A 23240-nucleotide genomic window follows, 5' to 3' on the forward strand; every position below is an offset into this window, starting at 1 on the left:
AATGTCTCCAATTCAAATATGCAATCGGTCGATTTGTTTGTTACATGTGTGCGTGAAGTGACGTCAAACAATTTAGAAAACAGTATATTATTTATAGGTGTTTTCGGTTTTAATAGGAGGGGAACAACAGTGTGTGTGTGTGTTTTCTTACAACAAAGCCACATCGGGCGAGCTGCTCAGCCCACCGAGTGGAATCGAACCCTTGATTGAAGCGCTGTAAATCCGAAAACATACCGCTGTACTATCGGGGGGCTAGGAACAACACAAACAGTGTACAATAATAGTTCTATTATAAGTAATAAATATCATAGTTTGGATTTGACTCGTTTCGGAATTTCGCGCAAACCTAAACGAGGGCTATCTGCGCTAACCATTCCTAATTTAGCAGTGTAAGACCACCACTGCCAACACTTGGGCTACTTTTTTACTAACGAATAATGGGATTGACCATCATATTGTAACACCCCAACGGCTGAAAGGGCGAGCATGTTTGATGTGACGGAGATTCGAACCCACGACCCTCAGATTAAGAGTCGAGTACCTTAACCATCTGGCCATGCCGGGCCAATAATTTGATATTGATAGTTATACAAATATTTAGTTCAGTCTATTACAAGATTTCACAAACATGTTTATTAACCTTTTAGAATATAGTTATGAAACTGGGAGGAGGAGGATGAACCGTATTTTAACATACAACAAATAGACAGATAGTTTGTATTACTAAACTATTAATGTGGCTACAAAATTCTAATTCTTCCCCCAAATCCTCTTTCATCTTCCAGTATTTTAATATAAGTTTAGCTTACAGCCCTTATCGGTCAAAAAATAACTGCATAACTTCTATAATTATTATAACAACACATTGAATGTTAATTGTAATAGAATGTTTCGATACTCTGAGTAGGGTAAAACATGGAGAATAATGACACGTTTATAGAGTAACTCTTGTATGATAAAGTGCAATTGCTTTACATAAGAAGAATGACACATTTGTATATACAAATCTGTAAGGTAACTCCTGATTAAACATAGCTTGTCCTGATCTACAATTATTAATACAATTAAAATTATCATTCACATCACATTTGCAAAGAAAACCATACATAAGTTAAATATTAAGATATGCTTACCTCGTACCTGGTGAAGATTTATTGATAGTTGTAACATTTCCTAGGAGTTATCAGCCTTTTTACACGTTTTCGAAGCATAAGTCGATCCACACTCTCAGACTGTGTAAAATAGTTCAAGTTTTGTTACATGCCTGAACGAAAACAAACTGCAACTAAAAACTAGCAGTTTGTTTCACATAAATCTGAAAAAATAGGCTCACGACGAGAAGGGAAAATACAAGTCTATCAATATTCCAAGAGCATGTATAGAAAACCTGGCACCTCTAGTTAACTGTATCAGTTCTCTTCTCCACTTTTGATCCCAGTTATTTCAGAACAAAAACCTTTGTTTCCCATCTAATCTAGAATGATCAAGTATATTTTTAATATTTCAAAATATTTGTATTAAAATTCCACAGTTGAATTTTAAGTGTCCCTATCCTAGTATTGAATATTTTAGTCCATAATCTCAGTTAATAACTGCTCCTGTTTTAGAACTGAATAGCAAGTGTCCCTAACTAAATATTAAATAGTAGGTGTATACATTCCAGTGATAAATAATAGGTGTCCTTATCCCAATACTGAACAGTTTCAGTCCTTAACCAAGTATAAATATTGTTTATTAATATTCTAATATTGTATATTAAGGAGCTCAATCCTAGAATTCAGTAACAGTTGTCCCTATTTTATAGTATTCAATATTAAGTGTGTCTGATCTAGTATTAAATAATAAATAACTCCATCCTGGTATTAATAATCCAGTTCCATGGTAATGAATATTTTCGGTTCATAATCGAGTATCATTTCATAACTGTTTTTATCCTAGTACTGAATACTTTCTCTCAAGGTATGATTAAGACTGCATTACGTCCATTCATTTCTGGGGCTACAAAAAGGCTTAGTTTTTCATTGACATTTTTATCTATGAAAAAGGTTTTTTAGCACATATAATGTTTTAGAAATGGTTTAGTTATCAATTTAAAAATTATTTGAGAATGCTGTAAAAAAACTACTGTGAGTTGTTCTCGCAGTAGTTAACTGCCTACTCTGCCTTTTGTTTAATCTAGCCCTGTTTTCGGACCGTAATGTACTATTAACTTTTATCTTTTTCTTATCCTATAATTATATATCATATATTACTTTCCTATCTTGAAACTTTAAGCCACATAATTATTACTGACTGATAACTGGAAGAGTAAAGCGTGGCTGGTTATGTGTAAATAACACACGGTTTTAACGTGATATACGTATATATATCGACTATTTAGTTTTAACACGATGTGCAACCATCTAAAGATAATATAGTTTTAACAATGAACTTCTATATGCATAGATTATTTGGTTTTTACCGTTGTACATGTATCCATTATATTGTTTTAACACGATAAACCTACATCTAAAAATATTTAGTTTCATGCCAGTACTCGGTATTTATATAGTTCTTTATCGTGTTTGATTATTTATAAATACACATCCTAAGGTTCAAAATGGGAAATAAGCTTCAACCTGTTCAAGTATAACTGGATTTACTTCACTGTTCGCAGTATTAAATTTAATTGGCTAAACATATGATATCGACATATAATGCAAGAACGAGTTTCAGTGCGATTTTAAAGTGTACGATATTTATATAGAAATAACATTGGTTAAACGTTCCCACGCACCTTCAAGATGACCTTGGTCAGTTTGTTGAAGTGGACAAACAGATGACCTCACTCTTCCAAGTAACACCGTAATAAAACTTATATGTAACTAGACAATAATGACCGCTTTTCCGGTTTAGATTTCTCTCTATATGTTGGTCCTTTTAAGACTCACATCGAGGGAAAGAGTGGTGCTTTGTTTTAGCTAAGACGTTATAAAACAAAATAGAGGCGGTAATGTAAAATGACCATAACAGACAGAGGTCATTGTTGTCAAGGTAACATTCCCACGCTGATTCCACGTGTCACATACATTCTTGTGTTGTAAACATTACAATACAGAATTAATATTCAAAATCAGATATTAGAAAATCAATTTTAAAACTATTTGTATATATTATATTTAAGCTAAAGCTCAGTTGAGTTTTATTTTCTTCAATCTCAAAATGTAAAACAGTTTTATAAGTATTAAATGGCTAAGGAAATTAAACATTATAGGTATGTCCGACGATACGAACCGAACTTTCACTCAATGATTTATTTATATACCAATCTTTATAATTCTTAGATTTACGTAATTTGATCCAGACTGTTTCTATTTTTATTTCTCAGGGTGAATTGAATAAGAATAAAGACAAAAGTAAATTATGTAACAGAATAAAGTCTCATTAAAATACAGCACCTTGCAGCAGTATTCGTCACCTACCAATATTGTCACATTTTGATGAAATTAACACTTTTTAATGAATTTGTTTTTATTTAGATCTTTAATGATCAAACTTAACAGTGTTAAGTTAGAAGGAGGTTGAATGTCAGCAAAAACTGCTAAGAACATATATAACTTGAAATTTGCTTGTGGCATACATTACTGTGCAGAAGTGTTAGGATAAAAGAATAGTTTTTTGACACTCTTTCCATTTTATGGATCTAAAACTTTCATGCCATAACAGAATGTAAATTTTAATACTATTGTAATGCTTCACTGATCATTGTTGACAATCTAGAAAGAAGCTAGCAAGTAGCTAATTTATGGTACCAGCATATGTTAGAAGAAATAGATATAATAGCACTCCACCAATAAACCTTTATAGAAACAGTGTTTAACATTATATGCTAAATTTTTGTCATACCACGAACCAAAAAGCCTAGAGAATTTTCAGTAGAGTAGAGAGTTCGCATAAAAGCTGTATGTTATGCTGGTTAAACTCTCCGATAAATTGCTACAGACTTGCAATGTTCCCAAATACTGTCAAGTGCACCATTGACCGTAAGACTGAGTGAGACACGTAAATTTGAAAATAGGAAAGGAAGAGGCAGAACACCAAAACTCAATGATACTGATGTTAAATATCTTAGTATGTGCAGCATTCTGGAGAGAAGAAAGACTGCCACTGATCTCGAGCATGAGATAAACAACCGTGTACCAAATGACATAAGAGTCCAGATTTACGTCATCAAAAAATCTCAACAAGAATGGAATATTTGATCGTGTAGCAGTTAAAAAATCTTTAGTTCAATCACCAAATGTTGTCAAGAGACTGAAATTTGCTAACAAGTACAAAAACTGGACTGTTGATGATTGGGAAAAGGTGTTATGGACCCATGAGACCAAGTTTGAAACATTTCGTTCAAAGCGTAGGATGTAAATCCAGTGGAAGAATCATGAAAGATACTTACCTCTATGACATCAAAACAAACTCTGTAAGAGTGTATTAGAGACACTTGGAGTAAAATCCCAAAGAACACTTTGATTAAATATGCTGCAATGATGCCCGAAAGACAGTCTGCAGTTATTTAAGCAAAAGAGGGACACACTAAATATTAGCTGTTTGTTGAACTCAAACACTTCTACTGAATTTCTATTGTACTTAATATAGAAATTAATAAAATTTGGACGTTTCTCCTGTGATTTACCTTCCACTGATCTTTTAAAGTAGCCTGAAATCTAACTTTTCATTTTGCCCTTCCCCTTTTACACAGAACTGTAAGTATTCATGCTTTAACTCAGGACTTGGTTAAAGTACCTTTGGCGGCAATTACTGTGATAAGTCTTTCAAGATAGGTTTATACAAGCTTTGCACAATGGGTTGGTTTAATATTCTCCCTTTATTCCTGGCAAGATTGCTCCAGTGCTAACAAGTTTGTTGAAGATCGTTGATGAACTGCAACCTTCAAATCTTGCCATAAATTATTTACTAGATTCAAGTCAGGACATTCACTTTCTCTTAAAGCACTTCAGTGCGGCTTTGGATTTGTGCTTCAGGCCATCGTCCTGCTGAAATGTCAATTTTCGACCCCGTTTTAGATTCTTAACTGACTCGAGAAGGTTCTTCTGTAGGATACTCCTGTACTTTGCATCATTCATATTCCACTAATTCCTGACAAGCTTCCCAGTTCCTGCTGATGAGAAGCATCCCCATAATATGATGCTGTCACCACCATGATTGACAATTGGAATGGTGTTGACTGGGTGATGTGTTGTGTTGGACTTGTGCCAAACGTAATGCTTTTAATTTAGACCAAAAAATCAATTTTTGTCTCGTCTGGCAACAAAACCTTATCTCACATGTCTGTATCATTATTTATATGCTTTGTAACAAATTACATACGAGATTTAAGACGATTATTCTTCAGTAATGGCTTCTTTCTTGCCACTTGCTCATACAGGTCAGCTTTGTGTAGGGACCGGGATATTGTCTATGTATGAACACTGACTCCTAGAACTTTGCGAATCTTTAAAAGGCACACTGGTGATATCCCTGACCAGTTTTTTGCTTTGCCGGCTGTTTAGTTTGGAAGGGCAGCCTAGTCTGGTTGGTGTGAAGCACATTCTACTTCTTAATGATGGACTTCACCATACTTAAAGGGACAATCAGAGACTTCGAGGTTTTCTTGTAATATTTTTCTGATATGTGCTTCTATACCACTTTATCTTTGACTTGACTGAAAATCTCTTTGGTCTTCATGGTTGGTTTGTTGTATCACTATATGAGTTATGGCCTAAACAGATGTATTTAATTTAAAGTCAAATTAAACTACTTTGATTACACTCAGACAGAGTCCATTACACTAATTTTGTGACCTTTCAAACTAATCTTTTGCATTTGAACTGATTTAGGGTTGTTGTAGCGTAGGAGTTGAGAATATTCTATTTTTTTGAAAATATAATTTACTTGTATGATAACATGGTTTTTTTAGCTTTATCACTTTAGAGTAGATTGTGCACATTCTAAATATAAATTCCCATTTAAAAGTTTCATGACTGCAAACATTTATTATAATACAGAGCCTTGAAAAAGTATTCATCCCTTCCTCCCCCTGCAAAGTTTCCATATTATGTTGCCGTATGAGTTTGCAGTCATAATAATATTCACATCTGCTAGGCGCCAACAGGAATGATAACAGAGAAATCTAGTAGGTGCTAGGTGCTGACATGGATGTTAGCAGTCAAACCTGAAATGTGTTAGGTAACTAAAAGAATGATAATATTAAAATCTACTAAGTTCTAACAGGTAAGATAGCGTTAGCATCAACTAGGAGCTGACAGGTACGATAGCAGTGAAATCTATTAAATGTCTATGGTGTGGTTACATTAAAGAAAAGTTGAAGTTATTCATTTTTTTTATTGGCATCACAGTTTTAAGTTGATTTCATGTTTTCATTAACAGCTTTTAGTTAATTTCAAGTAGTGATGAGAAAAAATATCTATGTACTTCAAATTTGTGAGATCACACGATAGGAGGTTCGTGATCGATACGAACAATAAATAACATGGACACAAACTCTTGTTTTAAATATGGAATTGAAAGTTATAAAATCTAGCTAGCACACAGTGAGGAGTGTTGATACATATTTATACACGTGTGGAAACGAATTTTAACCTTGAGACTCACGTAATTTGTTTCTGGAATCCGACAACTTTCACAAACTCATCAAATTTCACGTCCTATGACAAAAGTTTCGAGAAGACTTGTTAACCGGAAAATAACCTTATTTAGAAGGGAACACTTCCCCATGCTAAGCAGTTTTCTCAATGACAACGCGAGGCTAGTAAGTATAACGTTTTCACGTAAATAATTAAAATACTAACTAATTGTATTCTGCAAATGTAATTATGTTCACTTTAAAAACGCTCAGACGTCATCAATATTGGAAATTTATTTTACAAAATCAGCAAAAAATGTTAACTTGAAATCCATATATACACACATATGCTCACCGTCGTATATATATATACAGGGTGTTCGGAAAGTCACTGTGCAGTTTTGTAATCATGTGTCTATTCAGTCTATTTCAAGCCAGCAAATGATAGCGGTGTTCAGAAACAAAATAAGAAGGATTCAGGCCTGTATTGATGCCAACGGTGGTCACTTTCAACATTGTTTATAATTGCCATTCATATTTACCTCCTGTATTCTATATTGAAACATGTCTGTTAATAAATATATAAGTGCACAGTGACTTTCCGAACACCCTGTACAATTTATTGAGTTTCCTACGGCAACAATGGAATGTTATATTAGTTAGGTATCGTGCAGTTAGTCCACAAAAACTTATCATATGCACCGACTATTCATTAGTTAGATGTGTTGTAGCCTATTCACAAATACCTAGACTAAGGTAAGATTATTTGTGATTCAAATTCCACTGAGTTCAGAGAACAATACAGCAGACTAACCGTCCTATTATATCTTTAGAATTTAAGCACATCTGTTATGTTTGGGGTCATATTAACTCGATGTAATTTGAAAAAACTTTGTTATGTTTGGGGTCATATTAACTCGATGTAATTTGAAAAAACTTGAACTGATAGCTTATTTTTCTTTAAGTAGCTTTTGTTCTTTTGTGCTAAAAATTATAAATTAAATGCAAGTTCTTATTACAACAAACTAAAAAAATTGAAATTTATTGCATCATAACACTACGGAATCCAGTGTCTATTCAAATAAAGTCGAAGCATAAGAGGAAGGTAAAACTATCTGTAAATTGAAACCATTGCAACAAGCCTGCACAGTTTTGTGCGAAGTTTGGCCTGAAATCTTTTGTAAAGCTGAACAGTATGCTACGTTTTGGACGTACGTACCCCTTTTCAGGCTTAGCTACTAAAAATACCAGGTATATACCCTAAGCATTGCAGATATAAAACAAATTTTCCTTTGTAACTTTTTCCCAGTATTTCTTTTTTCTGTCTGTGTGCCTGTATTTTCTTATATCAAAGCCACCATGGGCTATCTACTGTGTCCACGTAAAACTACTCAATGAATAATTTTGAAGTGGTGGGCTTGATGGAAGACAGCTAGTTAACACTATCTACTAGGTCCGCTAATTCCCAACTGCCGACCAGAGGTAGCACTAAACACAAACTCTTTGACTATCCTTCACTAACGAATATCGTGGCTGACGGAACATTATAATGACCCCACGACTGACAGGGCTACTTTGTTTGATGCAGGGTTTCGGTTTCACGACCCGCAGCTTATGAGTCAAGCACCCAAGCCACTAGGTCTCATGACTTAGATTTTTGTAGTCAGTTCACAGAAACTTATATTACATTTTATATAACATGATTTAGGTCTTTTGTAGCTAACATAGACTCGGGGAGTGTAGATGCTGGGGTACAATCATGGCAAGAGAAGAGAACTGTGACAGTGTGGCCCTTAATTCATTTGTATTTTTAATTAATAATCATTTTCTATTTGTTTATAATTAAACACAATGGGCACTCTGTGCTATACCCACCACGAGTATAGAAACCGGGTTTTTAACGTTGTAAGTCCGCAGACATTCCGCTGTGCCGCTGTGGGCAATAACTCTTTTACTCTCGTTTCTGAGTATTTTACACTTTCTTATTCTTCATAAGACACATATGTTCTGGTGTAATTTTGAAATAGACAAAAATTACTTTTTTATAGATTTAAAAATCACTATATATATATATATGTACATCCCATCCTCAATTTTCAACGTCACAGTTTGAAATTCGTTCTCACTTTTCTGGAGCCACTCCACAGTTCGAACAACATAACTGATTTTTTTTCAGCCAGTTCACTGATATTTATATTTTGAACAACATGACTTGGTTTTTTTGTAGATACTCCACAAAGACCTGTACATAGTTTCAGTATCTTTAATCAATACATAGAGAATTTTTCTAGGTTTTGACTCTATCACTGAAATTAGCCAAAAGATACATATTAAATTATAATTATCCGTGAAATTTCTCAGTCAACCAGATTACAGAATTTCATATGTAAAGCTTCCCCTTGTTATGAAGTTATCAAACTGTCGTAATAACAAGATCAGTCATGACAGTAGGTGACAACAAACCGATTTAGGCACTTATGGTGTTACCCGTTAAACATTAGTTATAAAACTATTTGTCTGCTTGCTTTGGCTTTCGCGCAAAACAACACGAGGGCTATTTACCCCTAATTTAGGAATAGACTAGAGGAAAGACAGCAAGTCAACCCATTCACTCTTTACTCTTCCACGGTTGAAATTGCGAGCTTGTTCAGTGAGGAGGATTCGAACCCAAGATCCTCAAACTTCGAAAGTTTCTTACCAATATATGTATTCCACGAAAGTTCTTTTTTAAATTGCACACATCTTGTCCATTTGATCTTTAATTTCACTTTAATTTTCATTTGTAATGATTACGTGTCAAATGTATCAGAATATAGCTTCTAGCTGAAGCACGTTAAATTCGAGTATGTTTGTTTTTATTATGAAACTTACACAAGCTTCCCCTTAAAACGACTGACAGATATCAATGTTGTGAAAGATTATATAAATTAGTTAGTCACATGACATAAACACTGAAGTTAAATTAATTAGTTTATGAGATGTGGTTAAGATGTATTATTATTGATCGTTACTCGATATTGTCTTTGGTCTAAGTGGCTTAATTTTGGAATGTTGTACTTTTCGGAATTCGTTTTTCTTCTTTTTGTTTTGATAATTCCTTTACTTATGTGAATTAATAACATGGATACTATTTTGTATTGTTTATTAACGTCTGTATTAAATCCTGAACAGACACGGACTTATTAACCGTAATAAAAACTTGTGTTCCAATTGTTTGAAAGATTTAATTTAGATTTCTTTGAATTTTATAACTTTATTTATTTTTGGACCCTAGTTGTAGCGGTGTTTTGTTTTATTCCGTTACCATATGTCAAGTGTATTCTTTATTTTTTATAAACTAACTCTCGGAGTAATAAATGCATTAAAACTGAATAAATATAAACACACAATTTATAATTTTCTAACGAATACAAAAACAAACAATAACAACAAGGATCAGGTTAACATATGAAACACGTAAAATTTCAAAAAAGCTGCATGTCATGTCACGGAGAAACATATTTATGTTACTGGAAAAAACGAAATAGTATTTAAATTACTTTTCGATAAAATTCACTAAGAACTCTGGAGATGAGTATATTGTAGTTAAACTGATAGATTAATTGCATAAGGAACTAAACATTCATACCTCGAGTTCTTCTAGTATATAATTACGTTTTTTTTATTATTAGACATTACCTTTTAAAAATGTATTATGTTCTACAAAGAATAATCCTATTAATTAAATTTATTAAAACATGACTTTTGAATTTCCACGTTATAGCTGTTACAACTCCAAACTGCACAGGTTTGGGGCATTGTTTAACGGCGATGAATTAATTTTGTAAACAAGGTGGTTCAACACCTACAGGATGATTAAAAAACAAAAGTCAATATAAAATGAAAGCTAATTGTAAGTTGGGTCTCCTGTAGTTAACTCATTATTGTGTTCTAAGTTCGTAGACTTACCGGCCCGGCATGGCCAAGCGTGTTAAGGCGTGCGACTCGTAATCTGAGGGTCGCGGGTTCGCATCCCGGTCGCACCAAACATGCTCGCCCTTTCAGCCGTGGGGGCGTTATAATGTGACGGTCAATCCCACTATTCGTTGGTAAAAGAGTAGCCCAAGAGTTGGCGGTGGGTGGTGATGACTAGCTGCCTTCCCTCTAGTCTTACACTGCTAAATTAGGGACGGTTAGCACAGATAGCCCTCGAGTAGCTTTGTGCGAAATTCTAAAACAAACAAACAAACGTAGACTTACCACTGTACCACTGTGGATCTATTACTGCCTACACCAAATACTAGATTTGTATTAACTATTACTTGGGCATCTAGTAAATTACCAACACCCTAATACTAGATTTGGATTATCTATGACGTGTATTTCATGTTGACAATACACATAATTTGGTGGTTTGGAAAATTCGTTGCTTGGGTCATTTTGATTTTTTTAACGTCAGCTTATAAAGAATTTTGCTAGGTTTGACCTCTCATTATGGAATCACTAACTCACATTAGGTCCAGGCTACTTGCTTCTCTTTGAACCATCCTTTACGATTTTATACTAGATTTGAATTATCCATTAACTAAGTTTCTTATTGCACTTTTGAAGAATTTCATATCAGATTAGAAGTATTCACGAATCGAATCTAAATATACATAAGATTTGAGATATATAGGAGTTAAATTTCTTGTAGTAAATCCACACTGTCTTATAGTAAGGCCCGACATGGTCAGGTGGATTATGACGTTCGACTGGTAATCTGAGGGTCGCGGGTTCGAATCCCCGTCGCACCAAATGTGTTCGCCCTTTCAGCTGTGGGGGCATTATAATGGGACGGTCAATTCTACTATTCGTTGGTAAAAGAGTAGCCCAAGAGTTGGTGATGATGACTAGATGCCTTCCCTCTAGTCTTACACTGCTAAATTAGAGACGGCTAGCGCAGATAGCCTTTGAGTAGCTTTGCGCGAAATTCAAAAAACAAAAAAGCAAGTCTTATAGTATGTCTGAAGTTTCTTGGATCTTGGTGAAGGTCATACGATAACACACAAGATAAACTGGTGTAATGATAAACTATAAAGTACAATAATACAAACCTAGAAGACAACTAGAATATACATTCAATCATGAGAGTAAAATGTCAGCAATTAAAATAGAAATAACTCGGATCTTCAGCACAATAAACTGTTTATGTATATTCAGCATAATGCCTACTTCGATATTTATGTTCAATCGACGTTATTATCGGCATGGGCAAGGTTAACTAAAATACTGTATAATAAATATGGAATTTTTCTCTTCTAAAACTCTCGAGTGGCACGTTGTTTTCTGTTTCCTTTTTTTTTCTTGAAATCTTACCACGAACATGAAACATGGGTCTCTTTTTTTATGCGCTCTTCATCGGAAACTTAGCATAATAATACAAAATATAATTCACAATTTTTTTAAAGCATACACATCAATATGTATGTATAAAGTATATATTAAGTCATAACCATAGATAGTGTCATGCTGAAAGTCATCAAGTCGGAAAGAAATAGTGAACATCAGCCACTGCAAATTTTTTAAGCTACAACTTACTTATGAACGATGGGATAGATCGTCGCATTATACTCTTCCTGTTCTGCTGAAAGGACAAGCATACTCGATGGGTTGTGATCCCGAGACACACAGCTTCCAACTCGAGCAGAGTAGCAATCAGGGAAAGAGTTGTTCTTGATGAAACCCACATGAAATAAAAATGTATCTCAGAACGGCTGGTATGGGTATTAACACTTTTATTGATAAGAAGAGAACAACGTTTCGATCTTCCTAGGTCATCTTCAGGTTGGGTTGGTTTGTTTTGAATTTCGCGCAAAGCTACACAAGGGCTATTTGCGCTAGCCATCCCTAATTTAGCAATGTAAGACTAGACGGATGGCAGTTAGTCATCACCACCCACCGTCAACTTTTTTACCAACAAATAGTGCCGGAAGGTCGAAACGTTGTTCTCTCCTTCTCAATAAAAGTGTTAATACCTATACCAGGAAAAAAAAAAAGAGAGTTGGTTTAGCATATGATAAAAAACAGGGAAATTCCCGAAGTATTGGTATGTATTATTGGTCGCTTTGGAAGACATCCTGGAAGTGAAAGGGTCGCTTCTTGTCAAATTTCTATATTCTATGTACTGTATTTGGTACATTTTAAGAAAACCCCAAAAGTCGGTACAAAGTATGAGAGTAGAAGTCTGTATTTTGAAGACATCAATTACTCCAGACAGCAACTAGTCACAGTAAATGAATTAAAACTGCTTTTCTTCGCGTTCTAATTGTGTACATAACACATTTTTATTATTTGTCCTAAAACCACAGTCTTCAGGAACCGACTCTGATATTATGTACAACCTACTTTTCGGTTCGAGTGACCGAGTTTGGAATGAAGTTACGAGTTATAAAACTTGATTTTCGTTTAGTTAATATAAGTATGACCCATTTTTGTTTTATCATTACACAAGTGCCAACGCACATATTTATAACATTAAAACATGTGTTCGGTATTCGTTGTAAAAAACTTGTGTAAAGTTGCTTTTATTGTATTTTAAGACCTACTTGGTCTTAGCAGTTGTTTGTAGGTTTACGAGTATAACAATTAAAAATACTAATTAAGCACTATATAATCTCAGAATGAATTCTAATGTTAGGACGTAAAGAACCCAGATCTTCGGCACAACGAACTATGTATATTTAGCGTGACGCCTATTTCGATATGCATATTAGTTCAAGTTTATGTTGATAAGGTTACAAACTAAAACTATATATATTAAAGCTTGAAATGTACTAATACTCTTGAGTAGCGCTATGATTATTGTCCTCTTCTTTGCTTTTGTTATATTACCATGAACACGAAACACGGTTTGCGTTTAATGAAGCGCCGTCTATTGACAACTTAACGTAATAACGCATAACAAATATTTAAATATACAGTAATGTGCAAAAGTGTTAGGATAAAATAAAAAAAAATAGATTTCTGGCTACTTTCAAGAAATATTGAAATGCTAAACACAGGCCAAACAACCAAATTTTATTAATTTCTATACTTAGTACAACAGAAACTCAGTAGAAGTGTTTGAGTTCAGTAAACGTTAATATTTTGTGAGTTCCTCTTTTGCTGTAATAACTGCAGACAGTCTTTTAGGCATTATTACACCATATTTAATCAGTGTCTTTTGGAATTATACTCCAAGTGTTTCTAATATGCTCCCATAAAATTTATTTGGAAGTAACTTTTGATTTGTTCACCTTTTATCAACCAAATCTCAGATTTGCTCAGATTGAAATCGGAGCCATTGTAGCATTTGAATGACTCCAGCAGCTTCTTTCTTAACAATGAAATTTCTGACGAGTTGTATGAATGTTTGGGGTCGCTACTTTCTTGGTGATATAATCTATTTTGCAAATGTCTCCTGTCGCCTCAGCAGAAAAAAGGCTCTCTGGCCATCGAACTGCCTCCCCCCTGCTTTTTGGTAGGTGCTATGCATTGTACCTTTCACCCTCCATGGGGCGTACAACTTATGCTTGAACCAAATATTTCAAACTTGGACTCATCTATCCATAACATACTATTCCTATCATCAACAATCCAATTTCTGTCCTTTTTAGCAAATTTCAGTCTGTTGACAATACTCAGAAATAGATGTAAAGATTTTTAAACTGTTACACAACGAGATATTCCATTCTCATTAAGTCTCCTTGATACTGTAAATCTAGATATTTTACTGCCATTTGGTACTTGGTTGTTTATCTCACGCTTGAGATCAGTGGCAGTCTTCCTTCTTTCTCCAAGCTACATCTACAAAGATACATCAGTATCACTGAGTTTAGGTGTTCTGCCTCTTCCTTTCCCGTTTTTAAATTTACCTGTCTCGGTCTCACGAATTAGGGTGTACTTGATAGTGTTTGGGGACGATTTCTAGTCTTACAGCAATTTGTGAGAGACCAACCAGCACCACAAAGTTTTGATGCAAAATCTCTGCTATATTGGCAATTCTCTGAGCTTTTGGGCCATGGTATGGCAACAAAACTCAATATACAGTATTAAATATTGTTTGTATCATGCTATTAAATTCACTTCTTCTAGCATATACCAGTACCATATGCTAGTTTCTTACTATATAGTTAAGACACTATATTTATTTTAGGCCCTAAATTTGATCAATATGTTCATTCAAGCAGAAATTTTATAACATGAGGTTGATACAAGTACATGTGAATTCTAAAGAATTATAAGTACTCTCATCCTAACTCATTTAATTGTCAACAGGGATCAATGAAGCATTACCATAATGTTGAAATTTACATTCTATAATGGCATGGAAGAATTAACCCCATAAAATGGAAAAAATAATAAAATATTTTCTTGTCCTAACACTTTTATACAGTACTGTATGAGTATTGTTCATTTGTTAATTAGAAAAACAAAGCAATATGTAACTAAAGTAGTAGCCACTACAGATAGTCTCTACAATTCGCATTTAAAAATTCTTCAGTCCGTATGACATTTTGTGGTTCTGGAGTCCTGTTGGAATAATATACATATTTCATAATAATAGTAAATGCTTTAGACATTACTTGTGTTTTTGTAACATAGAGCAGACAAACTTTTAAAAGCCACATAATATGTTTATTGATATTCGTATTAATATACAAAATTCTTCTAAAAACTGAAAACAAAGTAGTTTTGATAGGCTTGAAAAAGAATTTTTTATCACATCAAGGCTCTGTTGACAATATTGGATTCAACAAATACGTATGGTCAAGAATCAATAAATTATCAAACATCATAACTTACAATTGATTACACAGTTCAAACTGAAAAGAAGGGTTACTTTTCTTAAATGCATGACACAAAATACACTGATACCAAAATACTAAAACTGGTTTTAAAAAGTTCAACTTTATTAAGCTAAGATAATCCCACTAAATCTTGGCACATCACACTTCATGTCTAGTCTCATCCACTTCAAAATAATACGTTATTTTCAGGTTATACACTGAATGGTATTAAATTACAAACTGTTTAAAAAGAATTGGTAATTTTACAACAAACACAAGTAAGTGGAATACAAATTATCTGTCTGTGTTTGTAACCAGTTCAAACCACTGTCGAAGAGCCTCTCCCAATACCAAGGGCATTGATGTAATGTCTTTCAAAATTATATAAAATGGAAAGGGAAATCTATCCATGTAAGACTGAATTTCCACCTGGTATGAAAGATAACATCATTAACATTTCATAACATCAAAAGACAAATGAAAAAACAAACTGATTTTAGAATTTAAAAAAATTATTAATAAAATTTTGGAATTTTAAAACCATTTGTTTAATTTTATGAGCTTTATAAAATATGTTTTGTGGCATTTTATTTTTACAAGCAGTTAGTCACTAAACTAATAAACAAGTATTTAAATTCAGAGATAAAACCTATATGTTAATAACATAAAAAGGAGTTTCTAAAATATATACATAAAAATATTAAAATACAAGTTCAGAAGTACAGAAATTATTAAAATTATACTTACATATTTTGTTTTTACAATATGCTTAAAATTAGAATTATCAACCTAATTTTCCAAATGCTTAACAAGTGATTTTTTAATGTGAATGTAAACATGCCCATTCAACAATATGTCAGAAAGTCATTCTTCAATGACAAGTAAATGTTATATGCATAAAAAGAAAATTATCTTGAATACAAAATGGCTCTTAACTATGTCTGGAAATAGAAAGAAATGAGAATAAATATTATTTTGCAAAATTTAGGAGATTTATAGAATCTTATAAAAGCTGAAAAGCCATTTAAAAGGCTTAAGACCAAAATCCTATTTTTATACACATGGATACAAAAAAATATTATCATCATAAAATTAAAAGTAAATTGGAAGGGCTTAAGCACAACTGTCTACTTCTTTTGTATGTGAAGAAATAAATTCATGACACTAAAAAAACACTAACCTGTCCAGGATTTTTAAAAATGGGTACCTTGATGTCTAAAATAGAGTCCTATAACAAACAAAATGACACAATTTTAAAATTACATTATCATATCATAACATTAACTTTTAACAAACAAATTCATAAATACTATAATGAAAATAAAGTTATAAAAAGTAATGTGATATTTTTAAAATCTTGAAACAAATATTGCAGTACAAAAATTAAGTGGTGCTTATGTGTTCAACTTTCACTATCACCACCAGAACACATGCCAGTGTTTTGGGATCCTCGTGCAAAGCAAAAATATAGACTTTATTAAATAAATGCCTAACTACAAGAATTTTCACAGATTTTGTGTGTCAAATTACACTTAATAACACAAAATATTAAAAAAATAATTCAAGGTCAAAATACTAAAAAAGTTAAACTTTTAAAATCATTAATTACATACTCTGGAGATCAATGTTTACTGTGAAAGGCCCATAACAAAATACAACACACTTACAGATTACCCATATTTTGGGGATTAATTTTTAGAGCTGTTCATTTCTTGACATTTTTAAAAACTTAGGTCAAGTGTAAAAAAGTAAATACTGGTGACAATCAACCAGGAGTCCAGAAATACTTTGTTTCAGAAACTATAGTATAAATATGACCCTTCCCCTTTGCAACAGCCCAGCAAGAACAGGAAAGTACATGAATGTTTATCCATTTCCACTACCTCACATTATTTAACTGTTTTAGCATCAACCATTATCAAAGATTTTCTTGATTCATTAGATATTCCCATTATCAAAGATTTTCTTGATTCATTAGATATTCCCATTATCACAGATGTACTTGAGATAAATTATCAATTTCAACTACCACATATGTACTTCACTGTTCACTACTGTTTCTTTTTGTTGTTTCTTCCATCGGAGAGTTGATGCATACATTACATTAACACTAAGTTAGATCCACTGATTTTTTTTTCTAATAATGAATTAGTGATTATATTAACATACAATTGTTGGAAATTTAACAAGCCGAGTTTAAAACATCCTTAAAACAATATTGAATACAAATGTTGACACTCTATAATTAATTTTCCTGAGGATGTAAGTTATTAATTTTAAATCTTACCTTATTTTGAGGATTGTCAAGCACCAGAAACACTGTAAAGATATGATTATCTCTAGCCGACCTAACTGCCTGCTGTACAACCTTCTCTCCTTCATTAAATAAACCTCTACCATCAGAAATAATTATTAATAACTGAGCTGTTTCTTTAGAAAATGGTGAAGACTGTGATATCCTTGACTGAATCATCATGCTTGTTGCTTGTCTTAGAAGCTCAGCAATCCTTGTCTTTTTCTGTTGGAATGAAAACTTCTGAACCAGTTGAGTTCCTACTTCATCTGTAAAGGTTTCACCAAAACAATGCAAAAGCTGTACATATTCACCAAAACTCATGACTCCAAGTTCACCAGTCTCAAGGAGAGACAATGATTTACCGAGAAGAGCTAAGGATTCAAAAGCTAACTCCCGAGATTGATTGGCAGCCATGCTGGAGGAGTCATCCACAGCCATAAGAATCTGGTATTGTCTTTTACTGGGTTTTGTCCTACGGAGCCATATCTTGTCTTTTCTGAATTGACTGGCTATGTATGGGATAATCTAAAAAAACAATAAAATATTTAACTATATAAAAACAGATTAACTATACTTATGCCTTTAAAACCCTTTTTCCGATTCCACATTAAAATGTGTCTCAAAAGAAAAATAGGATAATCTAAAAAAACAATAAAATATTTAACTATACAAAAACAGATTAACTATACTTATGCCTTTAAAACCCTTTCTCTGATTCCACATTAAAATGTGTCTCAAAAGAAAAATAGCTTATACATACTTTGATGTTTTTACTATGGAAATAGCAAAGCACTAAAATATATTGTCAAACTTAATCCATGATTTTAAAATGTTCAGCATATTTAATTGATTATTACCTAAGAAATTTTATTTAACAAAGGCTTAAAATTCAACTACCTGATTGATCTTTAAAACAGTCTGTACAATATTAAAATAAGGATCAACATGTGAAAGATCATTTTTCAGATTCTCAGCTTTTCTGTAATGTTTATAAACTAGGAAAATGGATGAAAGAAATTAATTGAAAAATAATATGCCAATATCTGCAGGTACAAATCTGAACTTGATTAAAAATAATTTATAAATTTCCTATAAGAAGTCTATATATCATCCCCTTACCTTACGCATATTTAACCTCTTCCCAGTTCTGTAGTCTCCTTTCATTTTTGCAGCCTTGGTAGGTTCCAGAACAAGACGAATTTGTTCACACAGCTCTTGGACAAGTGGAGCTACTACTTTTTCACAGTGTTCCCACACTTCCTGAGCTTCCTGAAGGAAGCATTCACTTCTGTCTTCAAATACTGATGTAGATAAAGTGGTTAATTTGGTCTCTAACTCTTCTCTTAACTGATCCAATGTACTAGAGTGATTCAGTGATGACCATAGGTCATAATTTGAATGTATTGTAGAATCAGGGCCTCGACTTGCTCCATGAGTTGGCACTACTTCTCCTGGAATATCTACTTCCATGTCATTTGTTATGTCACTTTCCTTTGCTTGGTCCAGCCCAAATTTTTCCTTTTCATTTCCATCTTCAGGTTTTAACAGAGCTTGTTTATTGATTGAAACATCTTCACATATTTCTTGACCTAGTGGGATGTTCATAAAATCATCGTTATGTGTGGAATCCTTCTTGCCTTCTTGTGATGGAACAGGCTGTTGCTTAGCCTCTTCTTCTGTGGCAAGATCAATAGCTTCTGCATCATATTTGGAATCAGAATTTTCTACATGCTTGTATGCATCTGAATGTTGCTTATAATTGGAATCAAGGTCCTGATTCTTGTTTTCAAGGTCTAAAATCTTCAATTCTTCAAGTTTGTCATGGCTGGATCCCAATGTGCGTGTTTGTTGGACTCCTTTTGGTCGCAACGAATGTGGAATTGATGGTTCTTTATTTTCTAAATTTTGTGTATTTTGTACTGAAATTAAATTATCTCCTATGTGTCCTAAACAAAAAACACAAAAAATTTACTAAAAAGATAGAAAATTAATAATCTTTTCCATATAATAAAAAATTATATTATGTACTGTGAGCATGAAGTATTAGACAGAAATTTCAAAATTTAAACTTCAATTTATATCTTAATTCAGTTGTATGTTAATTGTGATTCATTCAACTATATTTTAGTATATTATTAAAGATAACAAAATATAGTTGTATGTTAATTGTGATTCATTCAACTATATTTTGTTATCTTTAATAATATACTGAATCAGCTCTGTGTTAGTCATTCACCTAGTTGTGTTCTGTTTTAGTAATACATTGAGTCATAATTTCTTAGTATAATTTTGTAATTAACATAGTCACTATAGAATATACATAATTTTCTTTTCTATAATCTTACATACTGAAACACAAGTCTTAAAAGTGTTTCACAACTTTTTTTAAAATAATGTTTCCATTTTTAAGAATAAGTCAACTTTGTTTTATTTTCTTTATAAACCTCCTTGCAAGCCTGTCTGTTAAACAGACTTACTTTAACCAGGTCATGTTGAATACATTAGTGAGTTAAAAGTAGAACTTGTCCAATAGTGCAAGAGGAAATATACAAACATATTGCACTATTGCTCTGTGGACATCTAGCTGGAAATTGCCATCCACTAAATGAGAGATAAGTTTATAAGTCAGTGTGTCTTTGTAACTTATAGTATTAGATTTATATAATTCAATATTTGTTTTAGTTATTCATGTAATTATGCATTTGATATATAAAATAAATTTCTTAAATAGTAATAGCAAAACTGGCCAGATGTGATAGGCACAATGAGTGGAGCTTTACATTGTTAAGCTTTGGTACTCAATAATTCAATAAATACATCTAACTTCATTACGTATTCCTTCGATCACGGAAAACAAACTGCTAACAGCGAGGATACGTAGCTCATAACCTAAGGCAGAGTATCCATAAAACCTTTTTCAGTTGCTTGTCACTCATAGTTAATACTAATTTTTATTGAAGATTTTTAGTAATTTTTCCAGTAAAAGTTACCACATAATTAAGCCATTTGCTCATGTTGTGTTTAGTTGCTTTTTCTTTTTTAGTTCCTTAGCAATATTCTTCCATATATGGCTTTCTTTTAAACAATTTTTAACTTTGGTTGCTTGTTTGTCACTCTTCTAACCATCAATTTGTTAGATTTTCAATCATACACACACTTCCTATCAATCTGACATGATACTCTTTTATTTATAAATTGGATCACACACTTCCTGTTTCTGAAGAGGAAACATTATTCTATGGAAACATTCAAATTTTTGGATTGATTTCACTAAATTTATCTAATACTGTGTTGTGAATTTTCTTTAGTTATATATTGAGTTGTTAACCCATACTGTGATTTCTGTAGAATGATTAAAAAAAGAAATAAATTTTTTATAATGATTATATATTAATAATTACTTCAAATTTGGACATGATGCAGGATGTTTTAGAAACTATTCTTTGTAGTCTTTAATATATATATATCATTTCTTAAATTAAACTGGTGCAAGCATCATCTGTCCTGGAGTGTTCCTTGTAATATCTTACACAATGCAACACATTTTGTTCATATCACAGTCCTGTACTTTGAAAGAAAAAATAAATGAGGCAATGAAAACAATTAAGATATGCAGTGTGTTATATATGAAGTACCTTGCACTATGTATACATTTTCCTGAATAAAACTTGAGATTCTCAGTTCATGGCTAGTAATATTTTACTCACTTCAGACTAGTAGTTTTAAGACAATCATTTCAAACAAGGTTTCTTCTTTATAATCATGTTGTGCTTTACTGTTCTGTGTTGTATAACTCACCAACACCATATTTCTAATTGTTTCTTCTGTGTTACTACATGTTGTTTTTCTTAAGATCATACAATACATCATAATGTTACATCTATTTCATTAAAAACTGCCTGTACTTTGTTGTATGCTTCATGCAAAACTATGATTTTCTTTTGTATTATGTATAAGGTTTGTTTTCTGTTGTAAAGTTTACACACACTATGCTTTCTATACCTTGAGCCTGTTCTTTGTTAAATGCTTCACCAACACCTAAGTTATCATCCTGTTGGTTTCCTTGGCCTTCTTGTAAGCTGTTTTCTGGTTGCATTGCTTGAATGTGATTTTCAGATCCAGATTTTGTCTTGTCCTCAGCCGCTAATGCTTCTTTAGACAGAACTTGATCTTGTGAAGGTGCTGATTTTTCTTCTTTACAAGACAAAAAATAAAACGAATATGAAATAAACTTTTATTAACCAGTTGGTATTATCATTTCAAAACAAGATAAATTATTTTAAGCATGAAAAGAAGAGTTTATTTGGAATACACTTAATCACTTCAGCTTCAGAACTATAAGATCTATATTTATATGTAAAACACATTGTGTTCTTTTGTTTAAAGGTAACAGTCTAATTTTATCTCATCTAAGTGACAAATACATTGGCAGTGCACTCTAAAATATTTAAACTTCTGAAAAATACAAAAATTTACTTTCTCAATTTTCATCCAATAATCTAAGCTTTTAGTTGCACACATTAAATGCCTTAACTTCCTGTCATTTCTATGCTGTCACTGTTACTTACCAGATACCTTTTCTTCTTCTTCTGGGGTTTCTAAACCATTTTGTTCCTCATCATTTACATAATCATCTTGAGATTCTCCTCTCTTTTCTTCTTTCTTGTCACCTTCCACATCTTCATTCTCTATATTATCTTGGTCATTGCCTTCTTCAGGTATTTCTTCGTTTTTATCACATTCCATCTCTTCTTCATTTTTATCATAATCTTCATCTAAAAAAATAATAATAATTTATATCCAGATTGAAACTTTTTAAGGGCTTTTGGTAAACTTTTCAATAAGTGACTAAACCTCAGCTTTAATTCTCTTCTTTTTCTCCAGTTGTTTCTTACAGGAAAAAAAAAAAATTATTGAAGTAGTAGAAACAGAGGAAGACTAATAAAGGGGGAAAAAATTAGCACAAAAAAACCCACAAAGACACTTGCTGGCCTCCTACTTATGTGTTGGTTGGTAGAAAAAGGAATGCAAATACTATAGATTAGGACACCACTGTTTGTTTTTAAAAAGTGATAATAATATTTAGAAACAGGTAGGACTTGGTACAGAATGTTTAAGTATTACAAATATATAGTGATTAACACTTAAATATACTTTTACCTGTATCATGCACTACATACTAATCAACAACAGATGAAATCAGGATTATTTTATTTTTCAGTTTATGATTCTGCTGATTTCAAACTTTTGATTTCTAAAAGAGATACATATATATAATTTGTATTTCTATCTTTTTTTATTTCTGGCACGAGATTTCAGGTTTAAAAAAAATTTTGATTTTCCATTTTTTTAATTTCCCAAGCAGCATTTTGCTCCTTAAAAACAACAAAATTAGTAAGCTAAAACGACTGAACATTGTGGCAACACATATACCACAGTACTTCGAGAAACTGGTGCTTTTTTCACGTACAAACGTGCATCACAGTCTTGGATGTATATTTTTCCAGTATTATTTTGAAAATTAAAAATAATCAAA

The 23240-nt window shown here is 32.5% G+C and overlaps 2 protein-coding genes across 3 annotated transcripts in view; both read right to left on the bottom strand.

Annotated features, from left to right (window-relative positions):
• The window catches only part of LOC143239261 (T-box transcription factor T-like), a 39603-nt gene extending 24748 nt beyond the window's left edge, over window positions 1-14855 (bottom strand). The window contains exons 1-2 of the mRNA XM_076480177.1: window positions 12179-14855; window positions 1134-1474 (exon numbers count right to left, since the gene is read on the bottom strand). The gene's annotated coding sequence lies outside the window, so the exon portion shown is untranslated. The remainder of the gene's footprint in view (window positions 1-1133; window positions 1475-12178) is intronic.
• Window positions 14856-15259: 404 nt separating this feature from the next.
• Window positions 15260-23240, bottom strand: part of LOC143239260 (midasin) — a 217603-nt gene continuing 209622 nt past the window's right edge. For both annotated transcript variants that reach the window (XM_076480175.1, XM_076480174.1), the window contains 6 exons: window positions 22273-22479; window positions 21707-21898; window positions 18824-19650; window positions 17696-18229; window positions 16589-16636; window positions 15260-15837 (listed from right to left, as the gene is read on the bottom strand). In XM_076480175.1, coding sequence (XP_076336290.1) covers window positions 15703-15837; window positions 16589-16636; window positions 17696-18229; window positions 18824-19650; window positions 21707-21898; window positions 22273-22479 — 1943 coding nt within the window. In that variant the 3' untranslated portion in view covers window positions 15260-15702. The remainder of the gene's footprint in view (window positions 15838-16588; window positions 16637-17695; window positions 18230-18823; window positions 19651-21706; window positions 21899-22272; window positions 22480-23240) is intronic.

The sequence above is a fragment of the Tachypleus tridentatus genome, chromosome 13 (assembly GCF_004210375.1).
Source record: "Tachypleus tridentatus isolate NWPU-2018 chromosome 13, ASM421037v1, whole genome shotgun sequence".
Classification (NCBI taxonomy): domain Eukaryota; kingdom Metazoa; phylum Arthropoda; class Merostomata; order Xiphosura; family Limulidae; genus Tachypleus; species Tachypleus tridentatus.